Raw genomic sequence first — 15813 nt, 5'->3', positions numbered from 1 at the left:
CCAAGGGCTTTCCAACTATATCAACAATTGCTCCTAACTCATCCTGAGCTAGGAGTTATGGCCGTTTGAAAATGGCCAAAACTCACTTTTTAACTTAAGACAATTTTCCAGATTTCCTTATTCTTTCCAAAATCATTATTTTCAGATTTTAAACTCTTTCTAGTCGTATCTAGGTGCGAGATGTTACAGAATTATAGTGCTTCAATTCCCTTTGACAATCTTTACAAAATTGTCAAAGTTCATTCCATTGAGGCACAAAATCACAAACTCTAAGTCACTTGTCTTTTTTCTATCACAATTAGACATGCCACTTAGTATTTAGAATACTAATAATAAAGACAAAAACTTTTGTACAATTTTTTCTATTTAACAATGAAGTTTATAGAAAACAAAAAGTACAACACTGACTTATTAGATGAAGTTTTCATATTCTTCAAACCAATTGCATAGTTTTTACTCTACAAAAATCAGACACAATCAAATTCACAGGGAGTACAAAACTACAAAAGTTTTTTTTTCTCCAAACAGAATAAAACATATTCTTAGATTATCACATAGAAATGCTTTCCTTTTCAAATAGTCTTCCAACTATAACATTTTGACATACTATTTTATCAAACAAAAATATTCATCTCTCATTCTACAAACTATAGAATTTTAAAGGCAACACTACTTGCCAAGGAAAATTCATTCAAAAACATATTATTTGCAGATATTTTTCCAAAGACACACATGATAAATGTCAAAAGAGTTAACTTTTAAAACCTATTTTCCTCCTTAGATAAATAATAAGAAGGTTACCTGGTGTAATCTTTAACTGGAATACCACCAACTTTTCTGGTACATTCTCACATCGATCTTGCTAAACAAGGCATCGAATTTTGAAGAAGTAGTGCATTAATCTTCTACTTCCATGATCGGTTTCCCTCAATCAGTAGAGTACAAGAAATACCAATAGTCAAGATAATTTCCTTAAGATTGTTGTTCATCTTATATTCCTAAAATACTTAGAACAAAACTTTGAAGAACTTGGTAAGAAACAACAAAGTTTAAGGAGTATTTTCAAAACTAGTAGAGAAAATAGAACCAGAAACAAATTAGAAATAATATAAAAATATTTTTCTCAAAGAAAGAAAATCGAGCCCACTGATTGCACAGTGTCCCCTTAAGGAAATTATTCCCCTCAAGTACCCGAGGTTAATGGAATATATCCTCTCAGGATAGAATGATCTTACTCACCGGTGTATTGGTACCTAAAACCACGGTGTCAGCGAACCACTCAACGACAGTGAATACTAGATTTAGTAGTAGTAGAAGAAGTCCAGAAAAATTAGTTCTCCTAAAATGAGAGGAAATCTCTCAATTTATAGAAAACAAGGGGTAGTGTGAAAAGGTTCTTATTGTGCTTTACCGGAAATGTCACAAACCTTTGGAAAAGTCACAGTCTTACGGAAAGGTCACAACCTTTCATAAAAGTCACAATTTTTCATAAAAGTCACAACTTTTCATAAAATTCACAACTTTTCATAAAAGTCGCAACTCTTCATAAAAGTCGCAATTCTTCATTTTCCATTCACACCTTTTAAAACCCAACACAAACCACACAGAGGATGTAAACCTCGACCTGAATTAGTTATTAGTTAATAGTTATATTAATTAATAACTAGTTCAGGTTGAGTAGATTTTTGGGAACTCAATAGTAGTTGGTAAGATAATAAGAACATTTTCACTATTATCGGTCATCATTAATATCACTAGTTATTTTCCATAACATCATCATTAATTATTATTGTTCTCAATCGACATCCACAATCACCATAGTTACTTATCACCATTCTCCAACTATCATATAATTTTTGAAACATATTTTGTTGATATATAATTAGATTAATTTAGTATGTTATTAACTTTTATATTTATTAAATTTTAAATAAAGATAAATTTTATATATTAAGATGCTGAAAATTAAACGATCTTAATTATTTAATATTCAAATAATATTTAATTTCATACATCTTAATCTTGATATAAACAAATGAGGTCTTAGCGTCTTAACCAAATCATAAATACATATAAGATGTTTTCTTCTTCTTTTCCCAATTTTTTTTTATTACTTAATTAACCACAATTAAATTAGATATAAAAAATTAATAAAACTACAAAAATAGAATAAATCATTTTAAATTCATAGATCTCATGAAGATTAGTTAAACTAGTGAGTTTCGAATATCGAATACCAAATACCTAAACTAGGGTATGTACAATTTCCCCCCAAATATATACCTATGACATTAGGAAGAAAACTTATAACTCAAAATATTATATATAGTAGACATGACTCATCATCAGGGGTGGATCTATGAAGGGGTGTGGGGGTGCCACGCCACCCCCGAACTTCGAAACAAACTCTCTCTCTCTCTCTATATATATATATATAAAATATTTATATAAATATAAAGTGTGCCACCTAAAGAACAAAATTTGCTTGTAGTGCCACGGTAGGAGGGCAACTTTAGAAGGCTGATGTTACGGGTTTGAATCCCATTGGTACCTATTTTTTTGAGAAATTTGATGCAGATGTTTTTTAAGAAAAAAAAGAGGCTCCAAGCTCATTTTTTTAAGGAAAAACAGCTGGCACATTATTATTATTTTTTTATAATTATTATTGACTTAAATTAAATTAATTACATTATTACTCCTTTGACTTTTCACTTGCTTATTTACTTGTAAAGTTGATTTTGATTTTATCTGTTGCTACGACAACTGTGGAGAGAGCATTTTCGTCAATGAAGCACATAAAAAATGAAGTGCGGAATAATATTGGTAATCAATATTTAAATGATTGTCTAGTGTGTTACATAGAGCGTGATATATTTATAAATGTTAGTAATGATGTCATTATCGATCGTTTTCAGAATATAAAAACTCGTCGAGGACAATTGTAAATGAATGATGAATATTTATAATATTAGTAATATTATTGAAAGTTTTAAATTTGTTAACGTCATGCTTTTAGTGGAGTGTGGATTTGTAATATCTTATTATTTATATTTTATTGATTGATTTATGATATGTATCGAAAAGACGAATAATTTAATTAAATATAAAATTAATTTAATCAATAAGTCTATTTGGCACCCACAGACTCTAAATTTTGGATCCGTCACTGCTCTTCATTGAAGGGTCTCTTCTCCAAATAAGACAAATTAAAGTTCATATCATCCATCATATATCTTAGCTTCTATGTTCATGGCCATGGTTTGTCAAGCCCCAACATAAGCATGTGAGATTATATTTGGCCCCCCTTTTAATGTCTGTAGTTCCTAATTAACATGGCCACTTAAACTTTAGAGACTCACAAAATGTCAAATAATCATAAAATGACACCAAATTTGGATTTTTGTGAGAGTACTACAACATTAGGATATTAGCATTTGCATAAGTTGGACAAAATCTTAAGTGAATAAACAAATAAGATCTTGATAAGGTGAAAATTCGTGTATTAAGTATGTATATATATATATATATATATATATATATATATATATATTTGTATGATTCGATGGAGTATTATTATTTAGGCATAATATATAAACGTGTTCTAAAATTAGTCTCGTTTGAATGTGTACAAATAAACATTTAAATTTGTATAAAATTAAATAAGTAGACACACACATTCTACTTAGCGTCATATGTGACAATCTTTGATCACTAAACCCCAAACATTCTACATCAGGTGTTGCTTGAGCTTTAGTATACGCTTTATCTTTTACGAACATGTGTGTTTTTCCTTGAAAGTTCGAACCTTGAACAATTTCGTAGTATGTAAGCTTGAAGACTTAAAAATTCATTCACAATATATATATATACAACAATACATTCAACCATATAACTAAATAAATTAAATGTACAATCATATTCACAAAGTCGTTGCTAACATTCCATTATCGTTGGAGGTTGGAGGTTCAAGGATCAAACTCGGCCACACTTGAGAGAATGACTTGCTCCATCCGCGCACCATACCAATATATGCCAAAGAAGATCATGATTTGTTCAAATCATGTCATTAATATTAACTTTTACTTATATTATGATATATAATACTAAAAAATTTCAATGAAGCAGTGTCGGTTGACATTACTTGAGATAAGGTGGGTCCGCCGATGCTAATAGCAAGAGTTTTGATATTAAAAATATGATATTTTTGGGGAACTATAAGACTTTGGTATTATATATAATTTTGATCTTATAATATATTCTTCAAGTAATTTTCCCTTTTAAAAATTGCATTACTATATACCATGGTAGAACAGACAATTAAAATCCAAAGGTATTCAAGAGTTGCTAAAAATTACGCGTAATGATAAACATTAGTAGTATATTAGTCAATTAAGCTATAGTTTTATAAAATTACGATTCGCGAGTATGATTTAGTAAAACTTACTATTAATTGTGGGAACCACATACAGTTTGTATCTGGAAATAAAAAATATATTCGGCGAATTTGTATACAAATCTAATTTTATCTCTTCTCTTTTCACTCAATAATTTTCTCTTAAAATCTCTTATCCATATCAATTTTGAATTTTGAATTCAATTTTCTCCCTCTTAGTCGTGACATCACAATTCAAGGTAACTGCCCAAATATGTTTCAATTTTATTTTATTTTTTGGTTTTTTCTATGTGTATACGATTTTTGTTTGCCTAATCTTTTATAAAATTACATCTTGAAGTTTCATTTTTTCAGTTACTTTAGTAAAACAAGTGAATAATCAAACTCCATAAAAAAGGATTACTAGAGGTATATCATTGAATGACAATTTTTTTGACGATCCACCATCTTTTTCTTTGGGTTTAACACAAGATTTTGGTGTGATTGCAAGGTCAATTGCAAAATCTAGAGCAATTAAAGGAAAGAGATCGAATCAAGAGTTTAGATCGAAGCAAAAAAAATGATCCAATTATTATGCAACAAACTAACAAATTAAGAGTTTAGATCCAAGTAATTTTTTTTGCTTCTAATAGCAATGAGTCCAAAATAAACGACGATGTCGTTTCTGATTTAATGGAACAAAACGAATCTGAAGAAACCCAGCTATTTGTATAAACCTTATTAGTATATATTAATTTGTATAAATTTCTGTATTTGTATATTTCGTTCTTATATTGTATTTATCTATAGGTATTTGTGTATATACAAAATTTCATTAATGTTGATTGGTTCTATATTTTTTTTCTTTGTTTATTTTATTTTCACGTATACTATCACCCGCAATACCTTATACGAATCCAATGTATAATTTTCAACATTTATATATAACTGCTTATATATCCATTTTAATGATTTATAACATATATAAATAATTGTATATAATATGTTCACTTGTATAAATGTCGAAATTAACTATGTTAACGAAGTTTTGTTTAACAGTGAACTTATTTTTGGACATATTTTTTTAGGGTATTTGATTTCTACTCAAAGAAGCACCCCAAGAATGCCTCACACATGCAGTGTTATACAAATAATGATTTATATACATATACATATAGATACATATACAATTCTTCCACTCAATAATAATACATATTTGTATACAAATACATATAAGTAATCTATATACGAATGAAAAGCAAATTTCAAATACATTACGATTATGGTGTTCTTTGTGTAGAAGAAGTCATTTTAAGCAATTGTAGGATTGTCATCGATTTTTTGTAACCGAAATTGCCGTCTTTTGATAATTTATTTTAAAAATCAAATTTGTATAATTTTAAATAAAAATCCGAGATATACAAATGTTATTTCGTGTAGCAAATGAAATTATAGATATGGAGCATACTGTAACTATGTAGACTTTGGCCATGCGATATGGTATCATGATATGAAATTATGATATGGTATCATGATATGGAATCATGAGATGAAATTGAAGGTTTGTTTGGACATGCGATATGGAATTTTTGTGTTGTATATTTTCTCATAAACATAAAAATCTCATAAGTTGTAAAACTATTAAAATAGCCCCAATTGTTTATTCAATCTTATCAAATAAATAAAAAATTATAAAATCGCATAATAAATTATTACAAAGTTATTTGTTCTCCACTTAAGTAATTGTTTCATCTAACTTTAATTTAATAAAAAAAATTGAACATAAATTGTAGTGTACTAGTTTTAATATAATCCTCCCACATAGTACGGACAATTTCCTCACGTTGAACTTGCATTTCTCGATCGTGTGACCGAGAAGATGAACCAACATTGTTACTTTGAGCCATTTGTTGGTCAATATCCTCCGCAACTATATCTTCATGTTCATAGACCATAAATATTTCATCACTACTTTGGTATTCTCGCAAATAATTATGTAACACTGCACAAGCTATGACAATTTTCACTTGTGTATCAATATCATAATGGTTCATGCCTTGTTTCAGTATTCTAAATCTATTTTTCCAAGCTCCAAAAGTTCGTTCAATCATATTGCGCAAAGATGAATGCCTATAATTAAATAGTTCTTTGGCATTTTGAGGCTCTCTTTCACTTCCTCGGTAATCTTGCAAATGATAGCGTAGTCCTTTGTATGGAGCTAAAAATCCTTTTGTGTTTCGGAAACCAGCATCAACAACATAATATTTATCTACCAAAAAACATTTTATAAAGAATTACTAAAAGCATATGTGACGTAAATGAGAAAGCTTTGTGTAAATAAATAATATTTATTCTAAGGATGTAATTTAAAGTTACCATGTGGCAGAAATGGAAATTGTGACGTTGGTTCAACAAGTGCATTCTCAAGTACTTTACTATCATGTGCAGTACCTTCCCAACCAGCAGCAACAAAGGTAAATCGCATATCAAAATCACAAGCACATAAGACATTTTGTGATGTTCTTCCTTTGCGATTACGATATGCTTGTTGCACCGCTTTAGGAACCTCCCCTTCTATATATGTTCTATCAATCGCACCAACACAATCCTACCAAATAAAAAATACATCAATATTAGCTTAGTGAACATAAAATAAATTGGAAGCATTATAGAATGCACTTCATAAAAATAATGTTTGTAAGAGTAATAAAAATAGTGTTTCCAAGACAATGCAAAGTCATAAAATAAATATTATCTCTTTAAACAAAGTTGATAGGAAATATGTAACTAAATACTAATAACTTACACATAAAATATAAATGTTCACTTATTAAGGCCATAAAATAAATTTATTAATGTGATTGAAATTTTACCTTAAACCAAGGCCAAAATCGAGTATTATGTTGAATTTTGGAATGTACACCAGTCATATTTTTCGGTTGTATAAATGTTGGTGTCATCTTGCTAATTGCCTCGGCAACTATTTTAACATGCCGGTTAATTGTTTCAAGTGAATGTTGAAAAGTTTCATAATCATGAGGTGTGAGTTAAAGTGACTATATGTTGGTGAGAATAATAAATTTTATGTCGGTGAGAATAATAAATTTTAAAAAGTAATGATGTGATATGAATTTATTTACATATGAAACAAATGGTTACTAGATATAAATGTGGGGTTGTTTTAACAAATATAAACTCATGGATCAATTATTGTATTAAAATATCTCAAATCATGATATGGAATCACCATATAATTCCATATAATGGTTTTTGGAGAATATGGTATCACCTCTCATGATATGGAATCATGAGATGGAATCAGCGTAAAATTGCATGTCCAAACACTGATTCCATCTCACGATACCATATCGTGATATGGTATCGCATGGCCAAACGCCTACTAATTATGTTTTTTCTCTTTGCCATATATGAAAATTTCCCTTGCTAAATTCTACTCTACTACATAAATACATTTTGGGCCATTATATAAGGCCTTGTCCACATGGTAATGGGCTCTATGCTAAGCCCAACTGAACCGAAAAAGTGAGAAAATAAATTTTAAAAAAATCTGCATATAAATAAGTGTACGAGAAAAAGGGGATGTTTTTTTTTTTCAAAACAAAAATATTTAGGCGCTGAGTTTGTTCTTGTTTTCTCAAAAATTCTCATTCCCGCCCACTATTTGTATCTCCAGGTAAGCATCAATTTTCTGTGTTTATCATTTTTATTTAGTTGAATTTCGTTCATGAATCTGCTTGGAGTTTGAATCTATTGAATGGCGATTTTTTGGGATTTTTTTGATATTTTTTTCAGTCGGAATTGATATCTGTATATCTGCGTTGTTGATTTGTTTGTATTTATTGATTTGATGCTTAAACAAGCATAAAATACTTAGATTTTTAATCGAAATTGAACTCGGAATTCAAAGATGTTCGATTGGAATCGACACGAGAATTGGTAAATGTTTGGAATTCGGTTTTCTTTTTTGTTGTTTTAAGAAAACCCTAGCTCTGTTTTTTTTTTTTTGAAGAGGATGCAGAAAATTAAGCAGAAAGAGAACAAGTTTGATGTTTATGGTCCATAGTTGATACTTTAGCTGAAAAGTTAGTTTTGGATTTGGGGATTGGAAGAGTTTCAGTTGGAATTTGGTGTGAGGATATCTGTGTTGTTTCAATTCATTGATGAGATTCAGTTTTGCTATATCTTGCTTCATTAAAAAAAATGGAACATGGGTTTGGTACCTTTTTCTGCTTTAGAATTAAGCATAAAGAGAAGAAATTTGATGCCTTTGGTCCATAGTTGATACTCTCTCCTTTAGCTGAAAAGTTAGTTTGATTGACCTAATGGCTTTGAATCTGAATTTGGGAATTGGAAGATTTTTAGTTGGAATTTGGTGTGAGAACATCTGTGTTGTTTCAATATATTGATGTGATTCAGTTTTGCTATATCTTGCTTCATAAAAAAATGAAACACAAGTTTGGTACTTTTTACTGAGGTCTCCAGTTCAATGCCTAGTAGAGGCAAAAACACAAGTTGATTTCTTCCTGTTTGTCCAAGTCTTGATGGATAGACTTACCCGGTACTTGTGTTGGTGGAAAGTAGCAGGTACCGCGTGAAATTAGTCGAGGTAGGCGCAAACTAGCTAACACTATAGTTGTAAAAAAAGTGTGCTATGAGGTGCATTATTAAGAAGTCCTTTATAATTTGTTAGGATACAAATAGGATAAAAACCACTTTGCCAAGGCTTGAATAGACAAAGAGGTCTTTGAACAGAGAGCCATGAAAGGCTAAGGAGGAAGTTCGTGGAAGTTGACTTTACAGGAGATTCACTAGATCGTTCTCTCTTTGCAAATTTAAAGATTTAGTTCCATCTTCTAAATTGAGTAGCTTTAGTCAAAATATTAATGGGCTTGAAAGTGTTCTAGATGCTATTTTCACGGCTGAAATGCATGTAACCTTTGGAGCCTTGGACCTTATCCTGTGTTTTATAATAATTCTGATACCAAACATTTTATTACAACTTGGAAACCCCAAATTTTGGCATGAAATTTGGGACCATATTCTTTTTCTAACAGGATATGTGATACTTGTCCATACCTAGGGCTCGAACTCGAAACCTCAGCAAGGTGAATCAATTTTATCCATCCCACCACAACCCTTATTGATACTTTATTATTTATAACCATGCCCGTTTTGCATTGTAGTGGAGAAAGTATTTGGGTTATGATAACTTGTACTGGTGAGATAAAAAATGATAGGAGGAATATGATTCATTTGCAAGTTTGGTGCATAAGTTCAACGAAGAGATACTTACCATACCTTATTTATGTTGTTATTTCTTTTGTTGCTTAAGGAACTATTTGTGACTTCTGATTACCTGTTGCTACAGTTTCGACTTTGGAAAACCAGATGAGAAGAAGCATTGCTAGACTTACGGGCAGGGACACTTGCGAGGCTGATTACTCATTGCTTACCATTTCACCTTTGCTGTTCCTTATATTGTTGGGAGTGATCAACTTTACAAGAAGAAGTTGTTGATTTAACCATTTGGTGCTTCTATAGGAACTGAACTTTTCAAGTTTGCTGTTGTTAAAGATTTGATAATGACATGTAATATAGAGAAAAAATTTGTTGAATGACATGAATGAATTTTCTGAAGTAAATTAAATGACAATACTCAACCATTAAATTTATTTTGCAGAAGAGCAAGCTGCCATGAAATCGAGCCGATGTATGAAGAGAAAGGTAGGTGATGTTCATGAAAAATACAGTGACAAGGAGAATGTAGCATCAAAGAAAGCAACATGTAGGATTGGTCGACAGAATCTGAAAGCAGCAGGTCAGGCAGCTGACATGAATCTGTAGACAGTTGTTTTCATTTTCCAACTCATTTACGTTTATATTAGTTGCATGATCCGGGAGTTCCCGGTTGCTGTATGTTGAGTGTTCTGATTGAGTTCCACTTGTGTTTGGCTTGTCTCTCAACTGAGGATGTGACTTTTCTTGTGTACTTCCCAGGGGAATGTAGAAATCTTTCGGCTGGGGAAAATGATGTGACTTTGCCCTTACAAGCTGCTAAGGCATCTTGTCAAAAGCTTCCAGGAAGGACAACGTGTTCCCCTGTAACAAAAGGAGGTGCTGCAGAAGGGAGTCAACAGCTTAATTCTTGTAAGAAGATTAAGCTACAGCTTTTTCCAATAAATAAAAGTACCCGACAGAGATTGGAGAAGGTATAACTATGAATTGATGCATTAAGAGCTCTGCTTAAAATGTACCAGGAATAACTTTTGATTGTTTTGGTATTTCTGGTAGGATGGCTGCAACCCGTTCCAGGAACTCACTTTAAGTGCTCAGAAGAAGATATCATCAGTGATTAAGCACCTTAATACAAAGTGGAGTTCTACGAGTTTGGGGTTAGGGGAGCTCCTTCTATTCCCCTATGATACTTATACAGAAAACATAACATCGCAGAAAAGATGGAGCTCTAAAGATACCAATGTTTCTGCAGGAGAAGTGTATGCAGCAATAGGAAGTCCTGCCATTTTTCGCTTAAGGTTTTAGGCTGGTCTGATTTCATTTTTTAGCATATAGCTCTTTAATCAAAATGTATTAATTAGTCTCTAATTTTCTAGGTATGACTGGTTTTCTGATCTTAAGCTCAAGACTTTTGAGGTACCTGATAGCTCCCAGCCCTCTGGTATGCATTCACAATCAAGGGGAAATAAGAGAATCTTTGCTGCTGCAATGGACCCAGCAAATGACAAAGTGGAGGGAGCCAAGTTGAAAAATGAAGAGCTTATTAAACCAATCTGCAATAATGAGCGTGCAAATGTAACTGAGAATCAGAATATGGCTTTGAACATACCGGTTGATCACATGGTAAGTTATTATGCCTGTCTGGTTCCTTCACTTAGTCTCTTGTTCTGTAAATCTTTTCAGTCATCCAATCTGAAGCCTTTTAGGGTTTTTGCTGATTTCAGTTTTCTCATTCGCACTTATGCTGAAAAGTTGAACAGAATGAAAAATAATGCTGCCCCCTTATCCTGTGATCTTGGTAATCTCTGGCAGTTCTATTGATACTGCTAGATCTGCCAGTGCAAAAGCTTTAATTAATTCATAAATGAGTGCCCAAAGCATTAGATGCACCCCATTACTGATTTTTCTTTTTAAGCTAAATAAATTTTTTCGTCCACTTTAGTATTTTCTCCATGTATGTATGTATTTGTAGGTATACTCTATTAAAATACAGATGTTTGATAGACACATCCTTTGATTGGCATGTCAAGTTATCTTTAGTTTTCCAATTCCCAGGAAACGTGTGCTCAGGATGCCCCGGTTGCTTAACCGGAAGCACACGGGGGGAGAGAGATGGGTGGGCATGTGGGTGGCCTGATTTAAAGATTAGTCGACTTATCGCAGGGTTAATCGGCTTAGTCTGGGTACAGATTTTGCAAATATTACAGATTTTAGATAGATAAGTATTAACTTAATATTTAGAACAAGAAAATAGAGTTAAGAACAGACAATTTATTTTGAATGTAAAATGACAGAAGATGTAATTATACTAGTTCACACACCGATTCCTTGGGTTAACTAATGCCGGTAAAGACTTTATTTTATTGTCAACATTAGGTACACTTACAATTTTTTACACAAGAGTGTAGTTCTTGAGAAAAAAACAAGACAGAATGTTTTTGAATCAAAGAGCTGTATTTTATTCTGCTCTGGCTTTTGAATTTGTAGAGGCTTTGGTTTGTAGCTGTTGAACTTCTTTCTTTGAGACTTGATGCATGTTGAATGCAGCTCAGTGTTCCCAAGTCGACCAGTGGTAGGAGCTTCCTGTTGAGTAAAGCAAGGGATTTTTAATTGCTTTGGCTGGATTACTTTAATTCCAACTATTTGAGTCAAGATTTCTTTCTTGATCACCTTGTTGAATTCTTGGCTGTCATCAATTTAAGTCTTGGGCTTCTGATTTTATTTCTTTCGAACTCTTGGGCCTCTCTTCCTTTGATCTGTCCTTGTTTCTTCTGCGTGTAACGTCTTCTGTCTTGATATAGAGGTTGGGCAGAACTCGTTCATCTCGTTTTAGGCTGCTCTTTTTATCTCCTCTGATTTCTTTTGATTTCTTTCTTCATTTCTCAGTTCGTATTTTCCACACTTCTTTGGCTGATTTTCTTCCTTCTGATTCTCGTTGACAGACCCCTTACAACATCATTATTAAGAACTTCTCATAATTGTCCCAGAAGATCAGTAGTTGCTCAATTCGTCTAACCTTTTCATTGTCAATATTAAAATTTAAATCTAACATTAACTTCTTATTTTTTAGTTTAAAATCCATACTTCAAAATTATTGGCAGACACAATTAAAGATATACCTTTTCTCCTCTACCCCTGCATTGATGCTTAACAAGGTGGACCTTTTTATTGTTTGATAAGTAGGCATATCAAAGTGGATTGTGATACCTGTTTCCTGGGGATACCTAATCCACCCAATTAGAGAGTTTGTTCCTGAAAATACTCTACCAGTGTTTTGGATCTTCTGAATCTGAAATTGGTATGCTTGTCCTGCAAGCTGTCTGCAATCTGCGTGAACCACAAGCTGACAACAGAACCAACATCTAGGATACAACATGTTTACTTAACCTGTAGACTGTGGTAGGTCAAGCAAACTGATGTAGTGATAATATGGGGTGTACTCAATGCTCGAGATGTGTGCATAATCAAAATTAACATTCTTTATAGGATAAAATATGAATAAATAATTGTTGAAATTGCCTTTCAAACTTATTGCCACAAAAGCTGGATGGTGTGGTTCCCTTACCATATATGAGGGGCTAAGATCATTTGTTAACCACTACCCTACCTCTGTGATTATATTTGATGTGTTATAGGACTGGTCTAACTATTGTTTTAGTCCGTAGAGGTGATTCCTCTCAAAGGACGTAGATGTACTTTTTTACTAGTGGAAAATGCTATAGACATCTTAAAATTCAGTACTTGATACTCCTTTCTAGGTTGATGAAGTAAGAAAGCAGAATGTCCTTTCAAAGATAGATAATCCGTGGAATGATATTTTGACCAACCTAAGCATTGGAGGATTGTTTTCTGAGGCATCTATGCCAGGAAAGATCAGCAACTCAGAAAATAAATTGGATTTGCAGCCACCGCCGTTTAGTTCCTACTTTAGCACAGGAAACTTCCCTTCTGAAGCGTCTTCTCAGGGAAAGATTAGTGATTTCAATTTAGCTTCAAAAGAAACATCTGGGTTGAAGGAAACATCAGAGTGTGGCCACCACATTGAGTCAAATTTTTTGTGGGATTTTAATTGCACTAACTTGAGCATTGGAGGATTTCTGTCTGAGGTGTCCTTGCTGGAGAAACTAAAAAAACATGACCAAAGAAGTGAGGACAAACCAAGCTCGCAGGATGCGTTTGTTGCTGCATGCATTAATTCACAACCTGAAATTTCCAAGTCATCACCTCATGAATTGCACTCATCTATCTTGGATGCTGAAGAGACATGCCATGCATTTCCAGTGCGTAAAGCTTCATCAGGAAATGAAAACGCCACAACTTTGTGCGGAACAGCTGGTCCTGACAATTCAAAATCTTTCAGAATTCCATCATCCTCTAATGCTGCTGGGGTTTGTTTGCTGTAATCTTTTCTGGTTTCAGTTTCAAATAGCTTATATTTTACCATCATTAGTTTTGGCTTTTGATAATACTGCTTCCGTTAAGGATCAACTCTGAGCTTCCTAAACTTGTTTGCTGCTTCACTATTACACGACTTTGTGATATTCTCATGGAAGGATTGACAATTTCTTATATATTCTGATATTATTACAGCGCACAACTCAAAGTCTGATTATGCAGGATCAATCATCTCAGCAACCAAAGACAACCCTCTTTCCTCGTTCACGGGGTGTTTTCAATGAAGACAGCAGCCTTGGGCTAAAGGGCAACATCAAATAGGTACTCTCCGCCTTTTCACTTTGCTTGTTCCATCTGAAATCTTTCTTCTTGTCCACAGTAGAACTTAACATGCTCCATTCCTATGCTTGCTTTGCAGGAAGACTCTTTGGGACCATTTGATCTTGGACAGCCCATTTTGAGACCCGTTAGCGGTGGGGACAGTGTTAGCCTCGGCGAGTTCGTTAAATAACAAACTGTAGAGTCTTGAAATGAATACCATAAACAGAAGAAAATTCTCCTCAGCTCGAGGATCAAATTCTTGATCAGTTTAAAGTAAAAATGATGCTCTGAATTGTTCATAAAAAGTTTTAAAACAATCTTGTGATTACATACATTTGTATTGTTATGTGTAATATAGCCTTAATTTATGCTTTTCATTCTCTTCACCATCTTAAGGCAAAGGATTTTGTAGTACTTTCATATGAAACTCGAGAAATTTGTTTGAACATGCAATTTGGAAGTTTTTAAATTATATTTTTTATCATAAACATAAAAGTTTCATTTGGTATAGTTCTTAAACAAGATATTGAAATGTGTAAATTGCATATCTCCATGTTTTTTTAATAATAAATATTTGCAAATCCTAAATAAATGGTATCAGAATGTCCTAAATTACTATAGTTGACTTATTTTAAAAAGTAAAGCATAAGTAAAATTGTGGAATTATGAGATTCTTGAAATTAGTTGGTTCACGAAAGAACACGAGATTTAAATTCACATTTTTTGTTCTACTTGGAATGTGAAAATTTTATAGATGACATTTATTAGACTAATATTTTCAAGTTATAGTAGTAGAATAAAACTTTCAAGTTGTAACAATAAAAAATTTCAGGTTGTAACATTCATTTTTAAAAAAATTATTAAAATAATACTAAAAAACATTTTTTTAAATATCATAAATAAAAACAGATAGCATTAATGATAATTAATAATGCCATAATTTAGGGGATTCAAAACAAAATAGGAATATTTGGTTTCCTTTTTTTACTCAATCAATTATAATTAAATCAAAATCAGATTTTATTTTTTTTCAAACGTTTCTCTCTCCCTCTAATTTTTTTCTGTCAATTTGTTTTCCTTTTTTACTCAATCAGTTAAAATTAATTCAAAAATCAGATTTTATTTTTTATTCAAAGTTTCTTAGTACCTCAAAAAAAAACTAATTCCAAAATATTCTTGGTTCAAAAATCTTTATTTTGTGGTAATGGACGGATTCTTATCGATATTAATAAAACATGGTGGTAGATGGGATCCTTCTGGTTAGTATTCATTGCGATTTATTATTTGTATTTTTATTCCAACTTCAAAAAAATAAATTTAAGAACAATGAAATTAAAAATGAAATTTTCGAATTTCAGTTGTGTATAATAGATTTAAATTGTAATTTTTTTTGTATGAACCTTCGTTTGGTTCATATTACAAAATATTTTTTGTGAAAATTGAATAAATGATGTTATGAGTTTTTTGTA

The 15813-nt window shown here is 31.9% G+C and overlaps 1 protein-coding gene across 4 annotated transcripts; it reads left to right on the top strand.

Moving 5' to 3' along the window:
- The first annotated feature begins 7987 nt into the window (after positions 1 to 7987).
- Positions 7988 to 14806, top strand: LOC125856646 (uncharacterized). 4 transcript variants are annotated; one of them, XM_049536236.1, is made up of 9 exons: positions 7988 to 8066; positions 9762 to 9982; positions 10074 to 10211; positions 10391 to 10602; positions 10685 to 10926; positions 11005 to 11251; positions 13387 to 14016; positions 14219 to 14344; positions 14442 to 14806. In XM_049536236.1, exons 3-8 carry the CDS (start codon positions 10088 to 10090, stop codon positions 14342 to 14344), a joined length of 1581 nt encoding a protein of 526 aa, XP_049392193.1. In that variant the 5' UTR covers positions 7988 to 8066; positions 9762 to 9982; positions 10074 to 10087; the 3' UTR covers positions 14442 to 14806. The 4 variants fall into 4 exon arrangements, with proteins under 4 accessions (XP_049392193.1, XP_049392194.1, XP_049392195.1 ...); XM_049536237.1 differs by lacking the exon at positions 9762 to 9982 and having other exon boundaries at positions 7994 to 8066; XM_049536238.1 differs by lacking the exon at positions 7988 to 8066 and having other exon boundaries at positions 9762 to 9922.
- The last annotated feature ends 1007 nt before the right edge of the window (positions 14807 to 15813 follow it).

This window comes from Solanum stenotomum, chromosome 2 (genome assembly GCF_019186545.1).
Source record: "Solanum stenotomum isolate F172 chromosome 2, ASM1918654v1, whole genome shotgun sequence".
Lineage (NCBI taxonomy): Eukaryota > Viridiplantae > Streptophyta > Magnoliopsida > Solanales > Solanaceae > Solanum > Solanum stenotomum.
This window is presented reverse-complemented; position numbering and strand designations above follow the sequence as displayed.

Coding starts and splice junctions, on each gene's coding strand:
- LOC125856646 (XM_049536236.1), top strand. CDS start 10,088: ATGAAATCGAGCCGATGTATGAAGAGAAAGGTAGGTGATGTTCATGAA. Junction 10,927..11,004: donor CCTGCCATTTTTCGCTTAAG/GTTTTAGGCTGG, acceptor CTAATTTTCTAG/GTATGACTGGTTTTCTGATC. Junction 11,252..13,386: donor ACATACCGGTTGATCACATG/GTAAGTTATTAT, acceptor ACTCCTTTCTAG/GTTGATGAAGTAAGAAAGCA.